Source organism: Pseudopodoces humilis, chromosome 9, assembly GCF_049639895.1.
Source record: "Pseudopodoces humilis isolate 2021_Gansu_Grassland_sample_001 chromosome 9, ASM4963989v1, whole genome shotgun sequence".
NCBI classification, from domain to species: Eukaryota; Metazoa; Chordata; class Aves; order Passeriformes; family Paridae; genus Pseudopodoces; species Pseudopodoces humilis.
In genome coordinates, this window is record NC_142208.1 from 13310873 (window position 1) to 13325861 (window position 14989).

Genomic DNA, 14989 nt, shown 5'->3' on the forward strand with positions numbered 1-14989 from the left:
AGAGGCATCTCAAAAATGTGTCATAGATATGATAACATGGAAATACTGTATTTACTTGATGCTTGATATTTCACAAGCCCTTAGAAGAGCAGTACTTGTGCCCAGCTTTGTGTATGGATTACTGGCATGTATGACATGATGATCCAATATTAAAAAATTATATTCTTTCTTCATCAATTGCCTCCCAGTCTCTGAATCTTTAAATAAATACTATCTTGGTCTGAAATCAAATAAATTTTGTTGGCATTGAAGTGATCCTGATGACTCTGCTGATACTGCTGAAACACAGTAGATGGCACTCTGGGCCTAGGAGTCTGCTTGCATGTGAATTAGCCTTTGGTACTCACCCAGCTAGAGGCACTCTTTTCAAGTCCATTAAAAAAACCTACTCTTATACAAGGTGTTTCATTCTTTTTTTTCTCTTTTGTTTGTTTTTTGTGGTTTTTTTTCAGAGAGCAAAAAGACCCAATCTTCCTGAGGGACAAAGTTACACAGAAGCATTCCAAAGAACAATTTGAGACAGCTCAAAAAATAGAACAGGAGTATAGCAAGTACTTTACAGGTTAGTATTTAATCATATTTTCAGTAGGAACACAGTGGTAATTTAATCCATTTGCATTTTAATTCAAAAGATCAGTGTCCCTTCAATAAGCACCTTGGTTTTTTTCATTCTGCCTTCCCTTTTGACACGCTCATGTTCTGTTATTTTATTTTACCAGGAGAGGAAATGTCAAGATAGAAATCTCCTTTGTTCTGAATGTTACAGTTTTATGATCTAAAGAGGTTCTGAGAAGGTTTTATTACTAGCCAATAGTATAGAAAGTGTGGTCAAGATTTGACAATTTGACAGGTATAAATCAAACAAAACAACAGAAACCCCTTGTTTAAACTAACAAGTAATGATTTCCAAGGGTCTGTTCCAACCTCAACCCTTCTGTAATTCTGTGTGTTTTTGTGATTTGTGAGACATACTTTAAATATTTCAACAATGGAAAAAAAAAAAGTCCAAGGTTTCTTGAGCATGCATTGTAATTTGGAATAATTGAATTCAACTTTAGAAGCCTTTTTAACTTCATAAAATTATGTACTTAATCTTGGATTGCAGTATTTTTACTAGAGGACAAAAACAGTGTTTGGAGACTGTCTCTGTTCATTTCAGAGTATATTTCCATGTGGTTCCACATACCTAGAATTTTATCCCCACTCTTTTGAATGTATCTTGATGTGCATGGCAATAAAATTTAAATAGAAGAACAAACACCCTAAATTAGCCAAAATTTAACTTTTCATCCCTTGAACAATGAGATTCTTGCAGAAATATTTTTGAGGCATAACTGCCAAGTACAGAGAGACACAGGGGTGTATTTAGTTTAGAGCTTTCTCAGTGCATCCTGAGAGAAGCCCTGTGTTCTCAATAAAATGTTATGTAATAGCCATACAAATGTTTTTTACATGGTACATACTGAACCTACGGAGAACTTGACGTGCCCATGGCCAGATTGCATCACCACATGTTGTCTTCTGCTTCTTGTTTAGTCGTTCATGGCATGTTAGTTTCACCCTGACAGTGGAAGGGGCATTCAGTCCAAGAGAGTCTGATGTGTATCTTCTCAAATGCCCCGTGGGAAGGGCCTCCTTCTGTTGGTGCCAGTGTGCAGTGGACTCCAGCTGTCATCAACACTTCCAGATGCTGGTAGTCAGAGAGGGTTGGTGTTCAAATTGCACTGACATTGAAGGTTGTTGAAGTTATAATATTGTTCATAAAATAAGTCTGTAGGTAGATGTAAGCATGTTGTACCTGGTAGGTCAGTCGTGGAGCTATAGGTCACACTTTCTCTTTAATTAGTAAGAGCTACTACTAAGAGCTCTTTAACTTCTTCATGGAGTTCACTTTTTGGCTAATGACTTTCAGGTTGGCTTTGTTTCCTCTACCAAGTTGTGGACACAGTGTGTAATCTGAATCACTTCTTCGCTGCCATTTATCACTTTCCATAGACCTTTTCAGTTACTGTGTTCTGTATCCAAAGTCACTATGCATCATTAACTGTAGTATATATTGCAGAGCCAAATATTATATATTTATGTGACATCATATTTTCTCTTTTCAAAAAGAAAAATTATGCCTTAAGCTGTGTAAGACTTTCCATACTTTTTCAGCATTAGTGGTAGCTGTAGCCAGAGGCTTTGCTGGCTGACATATTTCTTAAGTCACGAAGTTCCTCGGATTTTAAGTATTGAAGACAATATGTTCTCTCATGTGTCAGTGGTGGCATTTTACGTTTTATGTTTAGCAAGGGTAGAATAAAAGGTGTTCATTTATCTTGTGAATTGATTTTTCAGGGAGTTGCTTGCTGTTGGCCTTTTGTTCCTTGAATGTAGTTGACAATAAGAATTGGAGTAGCAACCGCTGCTGTTTTATTTAGCTCAGCGATCTGTGAGCTGCTCATAATTTACTTCTAATATTTGTAAATAGTGTCTAGTTGCTACAGCTATAGTCTCTATGTATATTACCCAGTAAATATGAAACTCTTAACACCACATGTTGAGCAGAGAAGGTTTATTATAGCAGGTTCTGACCATCTTTAGACTTAAACTTTGCCACCTGATGCCGCTTAAAATAGTATATGGAGGCCACTTACAAAACAGTTGTCTTAGTTGATTATAGCCATCAGTTCCTTGACTTCCCTGGATTGTTTTAGGAGCTAGCAGAAGAAACTGTGTATTGAATGCCTGACCTCTTTGCTCTGTTTATTTTTTTTTTTAATAGAGACATTCATCTGTCAGATACTAAGTTGAGCTGCTTAATTCTTACCTGTTGATAAACACTTTGCAGATAAATGCAGAAGACTGCTCTTGGTAATTACTCATAATTCTTTATCCCGGTCTCATTTGTATGTGGGGTTTCTTCTTCTCCAGGCATTGTCCAGGGAGGAGCCCTTTCAAGCATTTGCACTCAGATTATGACAACTGTCGACCAAGAACAGAACAAGGTCCTGTGGATCCCAGCTGGCCCACTGTAGATTTATTTTGCTGTGAAACTACTTTCCAGATGTAAATAACCAACTAAATTTCTATCCAATGGACTCAGTTCATTTCTGTCTTTATAAAGATATCCATGAGTGATTTCTGTTTCATGAAGGGGAATGATAACACTGAACACATGAGGACCTGACAAGGCATGTGGGAAGGGGTAGATCACTTCACCGAGCTTGTCTCTTACGTCGTACGTGTACACATGACAGGTTGTCACGAGGGGTGTGACCTGCGTGTACTTGTCCATGAGTAATGAATTTAACAATGCTGCAAAACCCTGTAGAATGACACGTTTACAAAAACCTTTTCAAAGTATTTGGTTCTTGCTGTTTACTTGAATGTCTTTTTGGTTTGTTTTTGTTCTTTTTTTAACTCTGTGTCCTTCCACTTAATGAGGTAACTCTTCAAAATGGAGTGAAATTTCTGAGTATGAGCGGACAGTTTATGTGCTTAGTTACAATTTTTACCATTTCTAAGCACATTGTTGACTTGACAACCAGGTAATAACGTGGGATTGAATCGGTACGTCTTGGGAGTAAGCTCAAAAGGAAGTACACTCCTACACAGGGCAGACCACTGTTTGTATCCTGTCAATGCTTGTCTGTCAAAGATATAGTTTCTTGTTTTATGCATGAAGCTAATATTTAAATGTCATAATGTATCTAAGCAATCCGAGCTTAACGTGTTGACAAATAATAATTTTTGTTTGTTGGGCCTGGATTAAATACTGGTGGGGTAGAGTCATAAACTAGGCCTAGCATGCTGTGTTCTGTCACTTTTAGATACTGTAAATATGGAAAGCTTATGTTGGTGCAATTTTGCAGGGTAATTCTTAAGCTTTGTACTTCAGTGTGTAGCATTCACATAGACTGTTTCTATTTAAGAGCAGACACAGTTTTAGGGCTTTGATTAAAAGCCTTTAGAAAGGTACTAAATTGTTAGTGTTTTCACTGTCAAAAAATAAGTGATTGTTTAGTTTTGGTTGCAATACTTATTTACCTGTTGTACCAAACTCTATTATATCAGTTCCTTTTTTGGTTTTTTGCACTTCTGACTCTGTGTTTCTAACACAGGTTTTGTACCTGTTTCTTCTGTCTCTTGTGCCATGTTTCCTGGGTACTGTATTTTAATTGTTTTTAAAATATTTGAATAGACCTGCTTCTCAGTCACTGTTTCTAACATTTCATTATGTTTTACACTACAGGCTGTAATTTTGCTTCTGTTTGCAGCTTTTATAATTAGAGAAAAAAGGGATACTTCTTGCACAGTTCTTCAAGAAAGATCTGGGCCTAAATTTAAATTCTGTTTTACAGTTGCTATTTTACAGTTCAAAATACTTTTTATAGTATTTATATAGTTATATACTATATAGAGTATTCTGAACTATAAAAGCATCAAAAATATATATATAGTATTTTATATAGTATTATACCATACTATTACAATACTGTATGTATAAATTAATAATTATGAAATGATATGGATGAATTAGTAGTCCAAGAACTTCTCATGGTGAGGGACAGAAGTTGTTTTTTGTTTATCTCTATTTTTTGTTTGTTTTGTTTGTTTTTTAAAGTTTGAGATCAGAGTAGACTCCAGTGGTACAACTGAAACAGACAGGTACTGTTCTGACATGGATTTTTCTGTACTAAATGAAAATGTCAATTTGTATCAAAAAAAGTTAAAGAAACTGATTACTAAATAAAGGTCAATTTCTGTAACTTCACTTGTGTGTAATGGGTGCATAGAGCTCATGCTCTTCTTGACTCTGTTGAGTCCTCATATAAGGTTTTAATTTCTGGCTGAAATTGGCATATCCACCTGATAGCTTCGAATACCCACCCTGAGAAGAACGAGTTTGTTTTGTGCTCGTGCCTATCCTTTGATGCATAAATACCAGAGATGCTCACAAACTGTAGGACACGAGAAGTTAGATGTTGGTTTGTGTTCACATTTTTAATGTTCTGGCCCATTGGTGTTAAGAGTTTCAAATGGAAATGCAGTTGACTGGATGGAGGCTTTAACTGAAGAATGAGTTTTTCACTGATATTTTCAAGGGAGTGTCACTGGGGAAAAGTGAGAATATTAGCTCAAAGGCACATTGTAGAATGCTCTGTGTTTTTACACTTCAGACAGTCCAGCCTCCTTTGTTCACTGAGTTATCCAAAAGCCTAGAGAAGATAATTGTTATGTACTTTATTATTCTGCTTTATCAGTTTCTTTATTCTCAGATGCCAAATAGTCAGCTTCTGCATGAACCCAGCTGGTGAATGGACTGCTCTTGTAATCTGCATAACTAGTAATAGCCTTTAGTCATAAGAGAGGACTTATACCTTACCTGCCCTTGAAAAAACCACACTGTGCTAACATCGTCTAATACGGCACGAAGAAAATGAGAATAGGCAGGTTCTGGCATGTCAGTAACAGCCATACATTGCACATCTGATCACAACAAAGCAGAACTGAGGTTGTGATTGAACACTACAGGAAGAGATGCCTTTAGCTCAGATCAGGTGTTTCCTGATATACCATTTTCTTTTATAGGATTACATGCCAGAGATAGATTTAGCCCTTGTTCTGGAATGAGTAATTTTGTCCAGGTGTTTAAATAAAGAATGTAGTTACGTGGGTATTTTAAAGGTAGTTTCAAAGCAGTAATGTAAGAAACAAAAAGTCCGAAAATTTCGCCCTTATGCTTACAAGCCACAATTGAGCATGTGTGGCTGCAGGTAAAGTTAACTAGAAATCAAAATATTTGAGCTTTATTTCTCCACAGCTAAACTGACACAAAATGGTTGAAGATACTGCAGCCCATATATATGATTTGTTGTTAATATGTTGACAAACATCTGCTTGCTTTCAAACCTTTGCATTGTGTTCACATTGACCTGAATTGCAGGGCAAGTGTTTGCCTGATCCAAAATTACACTGTGACAGCTGCCAACCTCTCCACCTCAGACAAGGGTTCTTTTTCAGTGCCTGATAAATTTGGAGGCCCTATCCTAATCCTTTGTAGTGAATGCAAACATTGCCTTAAGCAGTCTTGAACAGCTCTCCTAGGGCTGTCTCTGATGGATGTATTCATGGTTAAAATACAATCCTGTAATCTTTTCTAGACTTATGTTTAAAGCTCCGTGTAATTTCTACAATTCTGTGCCTACACTTCACACAGACAGTTTCTGTTAAAATAGACTGACATTGGGAAAATATGCACTGGCTTGGAAGCTAAAGAGAATATTGTGAAAAATACAGATACCCAATGGAGCAGACTTTTGTCTTGTGCAGCAACTAGTGAAGGTTCTAGAACTACAACTGAAGTTGAAGCTGAACAGCAGAAGAAAGGTGCTTGGCCTCTTCTTGTAAATTTTCTTAGGCTGTTGTGCCCATGAGTGTGAGAATTTCTTACTCATTTGGTTGTTTCTTTTTTCCAATGGGAACTCTGTGTGATTTTGTTTAGAAAATGTCTTCACAGAAAAAAGTACATTTTTGATAACATTTGGTAGTAAACCTTTTAGCTATTCAATTTGTCTTCTTTCTCTCTTTGAATACTTGGAAATAGTATTCTCCTTGAATAGCAGGATGCTAAGATGCTTTTGCTAACACGACATGGATGATGCAAGCATGAATCCAAAAACCAGGTGAATAGGGGATCCTCTTACTTAAGTGTGAAAGTACCAGCTTAATCTGGAATTGTTCATCTCTGTTTTAACAAGCAATTCCTTACAAGCTTTCATAAGAGTAGTTGTTTTTTACATCATCTTCATTTTAGATGAGGACTGTAACTTTATATTTAGACAACTTCATCAGTTATCTGTCTATATGGATCCTTTTCTTGAAGCAAGCTGTGGATAAACTGTGGTTAGCTGTGGAAGCATACTGTGACTAAAGAAATTTAAAACATTTTCAGGTCTGGAGTTAGCTTGTAGACTCTCAGTGTGGAAGATTATTTGAGTTTTTTAATTTTTTTTAAAAAAATTATTTAATCTTAGTACTTAACTCACTTGAAAAACAGTGAGGTGTATTAAAATTTTCTCAGATTTCCTTAGATCTCATTCAATTAAGCAATTTTAATTAATTTTCCTCTACAAGATGCACCTGTTAAAGATGAAGAGGTTTCATCCTCCTGTGTGAAGTGTGAATATCTAGGTGATTCTAAATTTTGTTAACACAGATGTACACACGGGTTTTTAAAATATGAGTCTTTGTTCTAAAAATGTAGGAAGATATGTAATAACTGTTTCAAGAATCAAATCATAAAAATCTCTGTTCTATATAGCCTAATCTCTTCATATTATGGTGAATTATCTCTAATTGATATGTTTTATTAACAGTACATTATATGCTGAATGTGTGTGTTCACTGAGATATTTTCTGTGTCTACCATATTGAAGAAAATAGCACCAAGGGCTGAGGAGCTTTCAAAGGTTCAGTATCTTCATTTTATGCCCCTTTTCCTTCACTGGCTCACACTATAACGAGTGTCCAAGAGCTACACTACTGCTGCTGCTGGGTAAGAAAAACAAACAACCCAAGCCTGAAACAACACCACTCCCCCACCCTTGCCAAACCCAATGCACAAAACAAAACAATTCCCTTCCCACCAAACCCCACTTCCAAAGTGTCCAGTTTGGCTTTTTTCATTTCACGTCCTTCCTGTCTTCCTGACGATACGTGAGAATTTCATTAAAAAAAAAAAAAAGACATCAGTTTACTCTTAATTCACAAACATACTTCATATCTCTCCAGAATTAGAAACAAGTCTGTCAAAATGTTAAATTCTTTCAACAGCTTGAAAAAAAATCTGTTTCTTGATAAAATCACACTTATATTTGCAATGGCTTTTTTTCTTTTACAGTTTTTTTCAGTGCAAATGTAATGACATTCCTTATGTTATATTCTCTATGCCCTTCCTCTGAAGGCAGGGAATGATCAGCTTTTTGAAGGTGGTGACTTTGATCTTCAGAGTAAGTGACCCTTTTGTTTGCAGCTTTTGCACCTCATTTTGCTGCAGATTAATCTTATCTTGTTAGCAATAAGAGCAATCAGTTAAAATTATTTTTTTTTCCTTCATTTGACAAATCTGTTTGGTCCACAAATGCTTACCATTTGAGTTCAGTAGTTAGCTCAATCATCAGATTTTTTTTTTTAACTAAGTTGAGATGATATTTGTAGCCCACTGTGATAAACTTATGGTATGAGTTAGAGGCTTGTCCTTTTGGCTGGTATAAGAAACAAAAGGCTGAAAACGCTGGTTTTTTTGTTTCTTTTTAATCTAAATACGTACAAGGAGCTTAAACGTGATTGTAAGTTTTATAGTTTTGTGATGAAAATAACTGCTAGTTATGACATTTTGAGAGGATAATTCCAGCAAAGTCAGCCAAAAGAACCTAAGGTAAGAGAGAGAAAATTGTCCTCTGCTGTGAAAATAGAATTTGAGAGTGCCAGCAATTGCTCGTATCATTATAGTAACAAGTAGGTTTGTGATGCAAAGATGAGTAAGTGCAATTGCTGAAGAAACCAAACACATGGAGCTGAATTCCAGGAAGGTGATGAAAACTGCACGTCCTCAGCAACCACCAGGGTTGGTCCCGTGGTGGCAAATGTGTATCTCTTTTATCTAGGCTGGTGAACTGTATGGCCTTGAAGAGCTTCTGGCTGAAAATATATTTCTAGGATTCAGATGAATTCTCATACTTTTATACCCTGACTTGTGCTGCATTAAAAAAATGTGTTGTTAATAGCTGCAATTATAATGTGATCTGTTGAAACCTGCTCTGACTGATTTTCAGTTCAATTATTTAGAACTCATTTGTCAGGGTGGTACCACATATTTTGTGCCAGAGTGACTATTTTACAGCTGCAAAATAATTCAAGTGAAGTTGTAAAAATCAACTGGATATCCTCCCCCTCCTCCTGGTCTTTACATGGCAGAGTTTCCCTCAGAACTGCAAGACAGGAGCTGCCGTGAGTTCGCTTGAATTCCTGTCTGAAGTTGACGCTGCTCTGCTGTCCTGCTCAGGACATTTCCTGATGGTGTGGAGTAAGGAAGCTTTGAGTCTCTGCCTGCGTTAACTCGGGCGAGATGCTTCCAGTCCTGGCTCCACAGGGCACTTCTGTGCCTTCCAGAGCCAAAATGGGATTTCTGATCACCAGTTGCTGCTGTGTTTTTCCTTTGAGTAGTCCCTTTTCTGCTATGTAACCATACACAGACGTAGTTTTGTCAAGTGCTCCATGAAATTTCTCTCAGATTAGGAGTGAGGCTGTGGTTTCTGAGAGCTATATTATGGATACATTGCAAGCTTTCCCTTTCTTTTACTACATGTGGCTTTAGTTTCCCTTTTCTTTATGGTCTTGCTATCACTAGTAGATAAATCTTCTTTCAAGGTGTGTCCCTTATCCAGTGCAGCCTTTCCTGTTTGCCCCATTCCTTGCTTTATGCTTCACTTACACATCTAAACTCTCAAAGATCTTTTTTCCATTGCTGATGCAACTTAATCTGTCCCTTCCTTGCCCTGTTATCTAATGCTAAAGTATTTTGGGACATTATGTAAAGTCTGTTTGTTTCACAAAGCATTCTATGTGGTTGTGCATTAATCACTGATTTGATTTTAAACACTTGTTGTCCTCGCTGTTGATGATCTCACGAGCAGCAGTGGCTGATCTGCTGCAGCATTCAGCAGCCAGCAGTTTCAGGGAATGTTTTAGCAGGGTCTGCATGTCTGCAGTTTCTGAAAGTGATGCCTTGCTGTGTTTCCAGCAGTGTCAGCGGCACATTTGTAGCAGGACATACTTTGTAAGCAACAGGAGACAACTTGAGAAAGTCCACAAACCCATCTTAAGATTTTGTGGCCTCTGCTGGCTTACAGAGGCTTAGGTCTTTGGATGGATTGGGGTTTCCCTCTGCACTGTTCAGATTCTGTGATAGCACAGCATTGGTAAGGTATGCAGAGGCATAGCTGAATTGACTTGCTGCAAATTACTGAGATCCACGGATGGTGCCTGACCTTCACTAGAAATGAGCTATTATTATACTAATTTTAACCTTACAAGAGGACATATAAAGAGTTCTGAAATGCAGGAATTTGCCAGAAGTTGCCATTTTTGTCTTGTTTTTTTTTCCATCCTACTCTTGCTCTAAAGCCCAATTTTTATTTTACACCCTCTGTAATGTCAGCCATTTCAAGATGCAGGTACCCTATAATACACACTATTAAAAGAACAAGAACCGCAACAAACCACTGGTGAATGTTGCAAGTCGTGGGCCCTTAAATCCTTTTTCAGCTCTCTTAATTGTAGAAGGAGCTACTCAGAAACAGAAACAATTAAGACAAGTTTTGAAAATTATTTTCTTTCTTGTTCTTAGTGCTCTGATAACAAGACTTTCAATATCTGACTCCCTTATTTTTAAAAATCTGGTGTCCAGACCAAAAGCACCTGTGGCACCTTAATACTTGTTCCTGTGAAAATACTATTTTAACTTTTCTGCCTCAGGGTATGTACTTCATTATGTAGACTACTTTGAGCTTTTGTTTTATTAGATGTAAGACTCATCTATTTCAATGACTTGGGATTTATGACTTTTTGTTACCCCCTGCTATTTATGGGGTGTGGTTTTTTTGTTTAAATAAAGGTTTTTTCCATCATAACCCATCATCCAGACTGTTGGTGTGAATTCATGGTTCTACAGTCACTCTAAACTGAAGTGTCCTGTTTCTCAGTGGGGAAGAAAGCTAGGCCAGCTAACCTATCCAATATGGGACTGCCCTTTTAACACACATGCATATATATATATCTCCAAGTTTTGTGAGTGGAGCATTTTTCTCTCTTTTTTTTTTTGTTTTGTATGTTTTAAAAATCTAATTCTGCAGATACCACACACACCAAGAATGTGTCTTGAAAATCAATGGCACTACAGATAAGTAATTGACCAAGATATGGCTTGTTAGTCAGTATGAAACAGAGAATGGCAAAGTAGTTCAGAGCAAAGCTGATGGGTCACATAAAATCCACAAACCCCTGATGCTCTGTTTTTCAATTATTTAGCCCTGTGTATAATTTTTAATAACCTGCCTTAAAAAGGTATTATTAGCCTGAAAGTTACATTTGGAAAATAAAAGCATTGGAGTACTTAATTTAATAAGCATTGAAACAAGACCTTCCTGAAAAGGAAAACCATTATTCTATTTCATCTTGGTATTTACTGTTTTCATGAAAAATGATCAGTAATTTCTGAAGAAGAAAGTACCCTTTAAAAGATGTCTCAAGCCAGCTCCTGAACACAGGAGTTATCCTACATAATTGCTCATCATTCAAAGCTGTGCTTGGGGATTTTTTTTCTGTGTGTAGTACAGATTGTAAAATGATTAGAGAAAAAAATTATTTCTGGTATGTGAGAGAGAATAAATGTTTCTTTTCACAGTGTGCTAATACAGCACTACAGGAACTATAACAGATGAAAAAAAGCACTAAAAAGTATTTCTTCAGCAACATGTTGAATATGACTTGCATTTATCAAATTATTCTTTTAAAATCTGAGAACCTGTCCCTTGATGCAAACTCACACATCAAACACCTCTGACATTCTATTTATTTTTGGAGTTACAACATCTCATTTACAGTCAATTTATGCTGTATATAGCACTGATTGTTTTTCTTGAAAGATTAAGAGCAGAGTTTTAAATTGTCTTCCTCAAGGTCACAAGCCTGGCAGTAAATTCTTCTTTTGGATTTCTTTTTGCAAATCATGAAGTACTTCAATAACAAACAATGAAAAAACCTTCACACCAAAACAAAAAAATAGCAGACAAACATGCTTAGGTTTATGAAAATCAAATTATATGTATTCTAAGACATTCTTTTCCATAAGACAGAAGGTATCAGCAAAATCAATGGTGAGAACTTGCAGCCCTAGTGATGACTCTAAATCAGAAGCTGCCAAGCAAGGCATGGAAAAACAAAGTAACTGAATCTTAAAATAATGTGTGTGGCAGTCTATAATGCAAAATTAATGGGATTTCAAATATTGGTGGTTCTGAAGGGATTGAGAAGTATTGCATATTGCTTATCTGTAGATCCAACATTTCTAGTGTGTTAAATTCAGACACCTATTATGGGCTACTTTATAACAATCACTCTAAATTGATGAAGGCATGCTAAGCCTTGTATGGCCACGGACCTTTAGTTGAGACCAGACAATAATAATCTAGTCTCTCAAGTATGCAAAAAGCACGAGAGAGCATCAGGCTCACTGGCTTAGTGTCAAGTCCTTCTTATAAAAGGTATGACTTAAAATGGAAAGTCTTTGTGACAGTTTATGCAGACTAACTTAATGTGTATAGCCTGTGCAGATACTTATTTTCCACCTATTCCTGAATACACAAGCTTGAATATTTGGCTTTAAACATAAAGGGGTGCAGAGAGTTCTTTTGTTTAGTCAAATAAATACTTTCCAACATTTAACCAGTTTTAATTTATGGGAACAGATGGTTTTTCTTCATTAATAATTGTTTTTCCAGAAGATAAGCCTGTATTAGAATTTGTGAGGATTCATGAGCTCTTTTATTTTAAGTAAAGCTCTTTGTTAAAACCACTCAATTTAAAAAAAAAAAAATAAAAGAACCAAGAGATTTTTTTTCAAGCCTCCAAAGCCTTTTGTTTAATATATTCTGGTTTTTTTCTTAGAGGCAAAGTCTGTCAAACATGTTGTTGCACTCTTCCTTGGAAGGAAAATCCCTAAGTGTTCCTAGGAGGCAGGCACAACAGAAATCACTAAAATTGCCTCTGCTTTTAACTCAGGTAAGCTGCAATTGCATCTGATCAAGATGTCAGATGCAAGTCCTGAATACTCTTTAGGTTCCACCTGTGACTAAAATTAAGTGTTCAAAATTTCATGAAAATTAGAAGATTTTGGTTTTGTTTTGGGACTAGTGAACGGTTGGATTTTTATATCTGCATCCTTGTCCCACTGAAACACTTTACTCCCTGCTATAGGAGCAAAAACCAGATCTGAAGGCAGTCACATTTCAAATGCCCCTGCCAGAAGCATATTGTTAAGTTCTATTTAAAGCATATTCAGTATTTTGAGTAATGGGAGCAATAGCAGGGAGTTTTAACCCTCATAACTGATATGCTGGTTTGACAAGGTTTCCACAGCAGAAGTCACTGTTGTATAAGCCTTCACAAATACATTGCTTTTCTCATTATGGAAACATGTGCAGCTTGAGTATCATTTTCCTTTTATGACATATTCAGAGCTCTCTGCAGTCCTTTACGGTATATTCATACAAATTTATGGAGGAAACCTTCTAAGGCACAAGATTATACCAGTGTCTAGTTATTTGGACTTTGAGCTTTAAATTTTAAAGGTTCAGATACAGCATATTTCCCACTGATAAGATGCACACTTTTAGGCACCAGCTTCCAAAGTTAGACTTACAGAATTTTCTTGTACTTGATAAAACTACAGAGTTGCATCTTCTTTTGTTTGGCCACCAGAGCAATACAGACATGAAGTTGTCAACAAGCTCCTGTGCCATGTGTTGCTGTCTTGTACGCGGCGTACGCAAATTGTCCCAGTGCCTCACCAGAGTCTTTGCTACGTGTCTTTCCTTCTGCGAGCCACGCGTTGGGCCCTGACCTTTCACTTCTGAGTTTCTTTATTCAAGTTACAGGCACCTCGGTGTGCAGGTTTGGGAGCACTGTGTGCCTGCTCCCAGAGCTAACCTCTACCATCAAAGGGCACGAGGAGCAGTCTCGCTCTGGCGTGAGGAGGAGTGTGGCTGCGCTCCAGCTCTGCCTGCTGTGCTTGCTCTCTACATTTTGGGTTGCTGTTTGTGAAGGGACTGAGACTCTGCCTGCGCTTCTTGCTTCTCCCTTCACCCTGCTGGAGGCCCCAGAGCCCATTTTGCTACACTTTACTTTTGCATTTGCTTTGACGCCATGGACATGCTGTAAAATTACCTGGGTCTTACCTGTCTGTATTTGTACAAAATCGAGTGTTGGAGAGAGGGAATGAGGCAGGGAGGTCAATGAGTGGTTAGCTGTTCCTTCAGACAGGAAAATAATTAAAACAACCTCTTCAACAGCTAAATTCTCTGTGAGAGACAGAGCACCACATTCCCAGATGCAATTGCAGGGGTTTTTTTTGAGTGCCTCTGGTTCTTGAAAGAGCTTGTGCTTTATGCCAGAAGATTATAGAATCCTTTTTATACAGCTTAATGGTTTTTTTACAGACATCATACAGATAGAAAGTTGTATCCTATTTTACAGATAGAAAGCAAGCAAATAGAGACAGTTTTGAAGAAATCATGTGGGATTTTTAAAATATGGCTAACAAAATGTTTTCAATGATGCTATAAAGAGGAGAGGCACGTTAGAGCTCCAAGTATGTAGCTTAACCAGAGAGCTGTGTTACACAAAGCTGTGTGAAGTGTCAAACTACCTTAAGTGTGGCTGATTTCTGGGAACTCACTGAGGCAAATAATTACTCCAGGAAATAACATTTCAGTATCTCACAATCAGCATTTCTCTGAGTTTACTCCTCACATCATTCTGCTCCTCTTTATTCTGGTCTTCCAGAACAGAGTTTGAGCTCTTGCCCGTGTTCCACTGAAGGCAAGAATGTTTCTTTTGCAGCTCAAAAGGCAAAACTTGTTCCTGCCTTTTGTTGTTATTCAGCAGCCCAACAATCCTGACCTGTGAGGAATGCAAGGGTAGGGGGACACAAACATGATTTTTTTTTTTTTTTAATGCAGAGAGACCAGTGAAAGATAAATTTGGTGCTTTTCAGCTTGTTTGGGTTTGGTTTCTTCTTTTTTCTTTCTCTTTTTGGGTTTGTTGGGGGTGTTTTGGGGGTGTTTTGGCTTTGTGGGACTTTTTTAAGGTAAAATTGAGTTTCTTCAAGTATAAAGCTGGGCAGTGCCACATAATTGATGTTGCCATGGCCTTCAGCCAAAGC

The 14989-nt window shown here is 37.2% G+C and overlaps 1 protein-coding gene across 6 annotated transcripts in view; it reads left to right on the plus strand.

Moving 5' to 3' along the window:
* The window catches only part of DLG5 (discs large MAGUK scaffold protein 5), a 96366-nt gene extending 91607 nt beyond the window's left edge, over positions 1 to 4759 (plus strand). For all 6 annotated transcript variants that reach the window (XM_014250438.2, XM_014250440.2, XM_014250439.2 and 3 more), the window contains 2 exons: positions 453 to 562; positions 2917 to 4759. In XM_014250438.2, coding sequence (XP_014105913.1) covers positions 453 to 562; positions 2917 to 3020 — 214 coding nt within the window. In that variant the 3' untranslated portion in view covers positions 3021 to 4759. The remainder of the gene's footprint in view (positions 1 to 452; positions 563 to 2916) is intronic.
* The last annotated feature ends 10230 nt before the right edge of the window (positions 4760 to 14989 follow it).